This window comes from Anguilla rostrata, chromosome 16, assembly GCF_018555375.3.
Source record: "Anguilla rostrata isolate EN2019 chromosome 16, ASM1855537v3, whole genome shotgun sequence".
Classification (NCBI taxonomy): Eukaryota; Metazoa; Chordata; class Actinopteri; order Anguilliformes; family Anguillidae; genus Anguilla; species Anguilla rostrata.
Genome location: NC_057948.1, coordinates 14,131,446 through 14,138,786, shown reverse-complemented (window position 1 = coordinate 14,138,786; position 7,341 = coordinate 14,131,446). Strand labels below are relative to the sequence as shown.

Below are 7,341 nucleotides of genomic sequence, written 5' to 3'. Positions count from 1 at the left end.
CCCTCCCTACCCCCCTGTAAATGACTGTAAGCTTAGGGTTGTAACTAGGCAGCTGTTTCGTAGGTGACTTAGGTGCATTAACTGTCTTAATTAGTGTTAATCAGTTTAACCTTCAGGGTCCAAGTTGAACTATGCGGTTGTTCCCTGCACTTGGACCGGTACTTCTCTCTAGGGTTTTCGTCATACTTGTTCCTGGTTATGGTTATACACTTTGTTGTACGTCGCTCTGAATAAGAGCGTCTGCCAAATGCCTGTAATGTAATGTAATGTAATGTAAAAAGGGCCAGTGTGTATGCAGGTATTTGTTCTAACCCAGCACTAAGACACCTGATTAATTAACTATTCATACTCTTTAATCTTGATACATAGAATCAGGTGTCTTAGTGTGGGCTCTTAGAGTTAGAACAGAAACCTGCACCCACAGAGGACCTTTTCAGATAAGATTAGAGAGTCTTTTAAAGATCTGATTTTAAAGACAAAATGGTGTATTGGTCCATTTTAATGTCCTTAAACAGCGTACAGGTAGGTGTATGTATCTTTTAACACAGCATCTGCAGCAATTCAACAGTTACACAAATTAGAATTCCAAATATTTGTGTGCATTTTTCCTTCTCATCACTGCAACCTCCAGTTCACTGTTATCTAATATATGTGCACCTGGCTGCACATGGCTGCTGAAAAGCATAATGCAGCTTCTTGTCACTCCACAGTCACAACTTGTGCGAGCAGACTGTGGAGATAAATTAGGCCTACCTGTTTGATGGTTCAGTGGTACCTAACTTACTATTGCTAAGTTACCTAGCAAACATTAAGTTTGTAGCCAGCTGTTTTTATCCACATTGAAATGTGTAATGCTTAAGCAACACTATTTTATACTGTACTGCTTTGGCTATACATAATTACAGTAGTAGGCTGTTTGTTCTTGATAGCTGAACCAAGGTTATGGTGGCTAAGTTAGGCTAAGGTGTAATTGTACTAGACCAGTTTTGCAAAGCAGTACACTGGCAGTCTAGTCTGGAATCAATACAAAACCTTCATCTTCAGAGCCCACACTAATGAGAGGTGAACCGTATCAATCACAAAAGTGTTAGGCTGAACCACAGGCTATTAAATTTGAAGGAGGGTCTTAAAATGCTGCATTTGTTCAAATTATAATTTAATTACAACTTTATTTATTTTATATACAATTTTATTTAAAATAAACATTGAACGCCCAAAATAATGGTTGCTTTATTTTCATTTTAAAAGGGACAAGTATAGATAATATTTTCATTTGCAATAGCATTGCCATATATCCTACATGTGTTTATAGCTGAAGCTAATTTCTAACACTAGTCCTTTAATAAACATTAAAAATGCAAGAATTTCATCACAAATTCCAATCGATTGAGATAAAATGTAAAGGAAATAATGGTAAAATTACTTTTTCACACGTCTTGCCACTAGATGGTAGCAGATGACAATTTGATGATTGTCCTACTTCGGGTTTATTTTGTGGTATTTAGAAGTATGATTATCATTAAATAAATCGCAGAGTAGTCAAGCCAATAGATAATTTTAACGGAGATATGAGTACCAGAACAACAAGTGTATATTCAACATCAAGAAAGCACAAATTAACCCAACTATATTTGCAAAAAAGACTTGAATGCTGTGTATATCATAAATGTAATAGAAACTAACACATGTGTAGAACACCTGTCTGTTTTTATCACCTGCACCATGACGTTGCATGATTACCTTATAGGTGACACTTTGTATTCAATTTCATTTTTAATAAATTGGGCTATTTAACATAGCAAATTCTATATTATCTTAAATATGACATTTTGCATGAATCTGGCCACTAAGCATGTTTTAAAATGTAATTCTAAGATAAATCCTGTGTGATATATTTTATAACACATGTGGTAAATGGGAACATTTTTGTTATTTTTTCTTCAAATAAGGCTCCACATAATGTACCGAGAAATTATATTTAGGCAATTAATAGCAAATCCTTTGAGTAATATGCGCTACTTTCCTATCACACTTGTGCTGCAATTATTTCTATAAAGATTCAACAAAGTAGGGCACTTCTATGCCAAATTATTCCCAATATAAATGTGACACAAACTCATATTTTGTATTTCCTTACATAACATTTTGAAAAGTAAAGCGTCAAAATTTAAACGATACTCATCCCCAGTCATGAAACGATATTATGTAGGGTTTGCATGTGAATGATAGAGAATGCATTTCAGAAATATAAATGCGTTTCCCACAAAGTTTATACATCTGTAAAAGCAATAGTAATTTATTGGCAATTATATTAGTTAGCAAGCAAGCTAGCTTCCACACAAAACGAAGGTGGCGACCACAAAGTTATTAAAAACGTGATCTACTGGCTGAAATGGAATTAGCCTACATGTGCACTTGTTTATATGTCAATTTTGCCTGTATTCGATAATCCTGCAATTGGCTACTTTGATCAGACTACTTTGATCAGATGTTGTTATTGGCAGATGTAGCTAAATGTCCAATGGGAAGAATTATCGTGAGACTGGAGCATTTGTGGTGACGAAATAGGTTCAGAAGTTAATGTTCTTAAGGGCTGAGAGTCTGTGTCATTTTGGTTATTTAGTAGAAACCCTGAAAAGTGTCGAACTCTTGGAGTTGTACATGTACGGGCATGCCCCGCCAGTCGTAACTTATGGATGACAGGCTACCTGCCATCCCAATTGTTGCGCTCAGTCAGTAAGACTTGCCGTAGATGCATATTGCCAAAACCGATTATGAGCTGGGGAAAAAGATTCCGTACGGTCCGCATATTCGGTAGGACTAGATGTCTAACTACAATATATTTACTGTTGATACAAAATTACATAGTGCCAAAAGGAAGAAGTGCATGTACGCAACGATAGACAGAGCAAGACGTCTCTGTTATAGGCTATATGGCCTGCGGACGTTCTTACTGACTAATGGCAACAGCTTTTTCTCTTGCACCACATTTTAACATCCTTGAGATGACAATTCAATACTTTTTATTATAAACCAACATTATTTTATAAGTAGCCTATATCAACAAATCGGGTTTACAAGCATTAATTAAATTAATTAAATATTTTAAATATCTCGAGCAGTATATGCACAACAGACTTTCATTTTGTATTGGAACCATAGTTACATTAATTACATGGAGGTATGACCTTGTATGAAATACCTCTTCCTGACATTTGAGCGCGTATCTTGCAAACAGCTGAAATGTGTACGTTTTTGTGTTACGCCATTAATTTTTTCATATAGACTACGATGCTAGAATATAAGTGGAAACTGGCACTTATAACTTGTGTCATGTTCTTAAAAACTTCATGTTTAATGATTTTCGAGCATGGGGAATACTGATGCCTATGCATCTTCTTTTCAGATGATGCTTAGGCTACCTAAAGGGATAGGTGCACTTGCAAAAGTAATAGGCTGGGTTTTTCTCTAGTAAGAACTGGACATGATGCTGCGTGCACGAGCACAAGAGCATGTCAATGTGGCTATACTCAGCGAACCACACCATTCCCGTTTTTGCTCTGTACATTTCGTTAATCAGTTAGCATTCAAATCACACTACGTTCCACTCGGAAATATAAGTAGTTTGTGCACAGTCAATAAGAAATACAAAGTTGTGTGGTTTCTATGACAGAAAGTTCACGCCAGGGCTGAGTTAGGATGTGACGAGTAGGCGAGTTATTGTTGGGACACGTGACTGAAAGCCTGCCTCCGTCTGTTTTGACAAGCGATGGAGCAACTCGGACCAGAGAAGGAACAGTGTGAGACGGGGGCTGAGCGAGGGAAACACTTTGCGAGATATGCTTTCGAAGACAGGAGTATGAGGCGTTTTTGCGAACGCATAGCTTTATAGCGAAAGCAGAAATGTCCAGTAAATGAATTCTTTAAGACTTTTCCATTGTCGAGCTAGCGAGGTTAGCTAGTTCGGAGTTTCGAGGTCATTATTGAGTGTAGACTATCATCAACGTAGCGGGCTAACGCTGGCTGCCTAGCTGATGATTACGGGCGACAGTCGAGGGTTATGGCTACCTAGCTAGTCTTGAAATGGGAGCTTATAGAGAAGACAGATGGACATTTCCCTAGGTGACAACGCTAGGTGGACGAGCGATGAATGTCTGCGTTAGACTGGTTATCTAGACTAACGAGGAAGGTGATGGCTGGCCAGCTATGTGTAAAATAACATAGCACCTCTTTTTTGTATAAAATGATTGCTTTGTTTGACTAGCAGGAGGGTTTGAAGAGACTCTGTTACCAGAGTTGTGGAGTTCATTCTACCTGACGTTTGGGGCATCTTTGATGGTAGTTAGATGCACCACTGCTTGACTAACGGAGTTAGTTTGCTAGCTTTCACAGTTAAGTTGGTAACGACAGCTGGCTAGGAAATGAGACATGAATGAACGTGACGAGTACAGATCAGTTTGGGTTCAGGTGGTATTCGCTGTTTGAGACGTTTAGCGATCTAATTTCATTATTTACTGTTAATGTTAGAAAGCTAGACAGCTTGTAACAGGATAATGCACGGACTAGAGAGTGTGTCACTAACAACCAAAGCTTGCTTTGTTTGCGAGAGATAGTTAATAATAGGTTTGCCAGGGTCGAGACAGACATTCTATACTAGGTGAAGATCGTAGGTTTTTATTTTGTACCATATGTGGTTTGTGTGTTTTCTATGGGGTTGCTAGTGTCCACTCAGCAGGCAATATATATATAAATAAAAATAAAAAAGAGTATAGCTGGCTACCGAAGGCGGAAGAGCTATTTTAGAGGACATCACGTCGACAGTGGCAAACATGAAGCCAGATCGAGGTAAATACATCATGGCACTAGCTCGCTGTTACAGATTTTATTTACAGACATCTGACCTTTGCTGTGTGACTAATAGGTGACTGTTGGTTGGACACCTTGCATTTATTATATTCGACACGGTCTGTCTAGGAATGCCTTTTTGTGTGTGGGTTTCCTTGGAGAAATATATGAAGGGATCGAATGATGTAACAGCTGATTTAACTATTCCCCCCCAATTGTGTCCATAATAAAAACCCTTTTCATCGAATCGGGCTCTTACCGTTACACAAAATGAGGACATAATACGTGTAATCGTTTAAACGTTCAGGGCAAGGTAAACATGAAAAGAGTCAAATATGTTCATGTGTAAATGCTCATATTAGTGTAAATCCTCGCGTGTTTTTCTCGTCTGGTGTGGAGAAAAGGTGGTTTGCCGTGGTGTTTTCTACAGTTCCTCAGTTGAACAGCTGAGTTACATGCTTCTTTGAGCCACAATGTAACCGTTGTGTTGCGTTTCCTCGCAATGCAGGCAAGATGATGTATGATTTTAACGTTAAGTTTGCTAAATATACTACACCCTTTGAACTCTAATAGTAGCTACGTTGTTTTGTACCCTACCTTCTCTGACCATTTTGCTTAGGCTTTGTTTTTGAATGACACTGTACTGAATTACACAGGTCAGAAATGCTGAAAGACAGCTTCTTGCTCAGATTTAAACGTGATTGTCATACTATGTGGACAGTTTTTTCTCTCTCTGTAAATTTTATTTATTTATTTTTGTTAGGAATACAAACATCAAGATGTTTGACATGTAGGCCTGCAAACTGGAGCCAACTAAATTTTGATCGGTTGTTATTGCGTAATACATTGATTCGTATAACACCATTGTCATATTAAAGTATGTTAATGTTGGTTAAGATGTGATGCAACTTGAAAATGCATTCAAAACTTTGGAATACTGTGAAGTCACTTAGGTCATATTTGTGAATTGAATCCATGTAGGATAGGTCTGTGTTTTACTAAACTTGGAACTTTATAGAGAGATCCCCAACACAAAAGCAGATGCGCTTCTTCCAGACTCCTGTTTTCATGTGATCATAGGGGTCTGTTCAAAGTTTTATGACTTCTGCATGATCATGATGGTTATCTCTTCCACAAAATAAGCACGTGCAGGTTGCCATTATGTTGTCAAACATTTTGCTGAATCTTGAAATGGTGAAATTTGCACATGGAAATATTTCCACACAAATGACTGAAATTTGATCATGTTATCCCTGACAAAGATTTCGCCCAAAATAGCAATGCTCAGGCCATCAGCCTATCGCATCTAAGCTGAGAGGCAATGTCATTTTGAACAGGCAAGTGTGGGTCACGGTTGCAGTGCTCCCTATCCAGGATGCATGGTAGTGTTTAGTTTTTTTTATTTATGTGAAATCAGTGGTATTTTTAAATTGTTCATTTCAAACCAGCTCGGTATTGCTCTCTGAGATTCTTCCTCACTAGGCTCTTGGATGGTTCCTTTGCTTGGTTCTATTAATAAAAGTCCTGAATGCAGTTGAAACTGTGCTCAGGAGAGCTCTGCACCCTTGCTATTTGGAACATATTGTTCCCTAAGTTGGAACAGCAAGCCATGCTTTTCTTGGACTCTTTTCTTGTCTCACTTATTAGTGTGGTTGGTACAGTATGTGGCTGCTTGTGTAACCATGGTCTGCAGGTGCTGTGAACGTTACGTTAAAGACCAGAGCGTTTATAATTTGATGACTTTCAGACCAGCCACTCCACATCCCTACCCCCACCCCCTTCAGCAGTGCAGCGGAGTTTGATCCCTCCAGCTGAGTGATGTGTCCCACACATGCTAATGGGGGAGAGCCATTAACATGTGTGGGACAGAGATAACCTTACAGTTCACAGCACCTGATGTGGATTCTTCTGGTCTAGCTGACATCTCATGAAAACCCTTAAAAAGGATGTTTGTAGGAAATCCAAATGAAAGCTTGATCTTTATTTGAGGCATAAAGTTTATTTATTTTATTTTCTAAAAGCAAAAGTGTTTCAATGAGCAAAAAAAAAAAAGTAATAAAGCCTCTTAGGTTTACATTTCCACCTTGTAAGATGTCATTTGTCTCAGTAGAATAACATGTCATACCTCGATCATTGTTAAAATTTCTCATCTCGATAACTTTTGTACAGTGACCTGTGTTATTATTCTTCACGGAGGAAGCTTATCTACTTTATGGCTTTTAAGAAGTGTTAGCCATTATTGTGATATCCATGTCCTGAGTCTTTACTCATGCTAGAAGCAGAAGCCTGTTGTTGTTGTTCGTCACTGGGCACAATGTGTGTTTCAGCTGACTGTTTACGATGACTAACGAGTGGAGACCATGTGGAGAAGGTGTTACCTTAGAGAGGCTGGGAGAGAGCGCTTGTCAGTTTAAACAAATGATGTCAGCCTTAGTCAGAGCTTGCGAGGTTGTGAAAACCTGTCAGCATTGCGCTGAATAGCTAAACAAAGTCAGC

At 38.4% G+C, this 7,341-nt stretch overlaps 1 protein-coding gene across 1 annotated transcript in view; it reads left to right on the top strand.

Moving 5' to 3' along the window:
- Positions 1-3,757: 3,757 nt before the first annotated feature.
- Positions 3,758-7,341, top strand: part of LOC135241526 (atos homolog protein A-like) — a 30,046-nt gene continuing 26,462 nt past the window's right edge. The window contains exon 1 of the mRNA XM_064312008.1: positions 3,758-4,845. Within this exon, the coding sequence (XP_064168078.1) occupies positions 4,830-4,845 (16 nt within the window). The 5' untranslated portion in view covers positions 3,758-4,829. The remainder of the gene's footprint in view (positions 4,846-7,341) is intronic.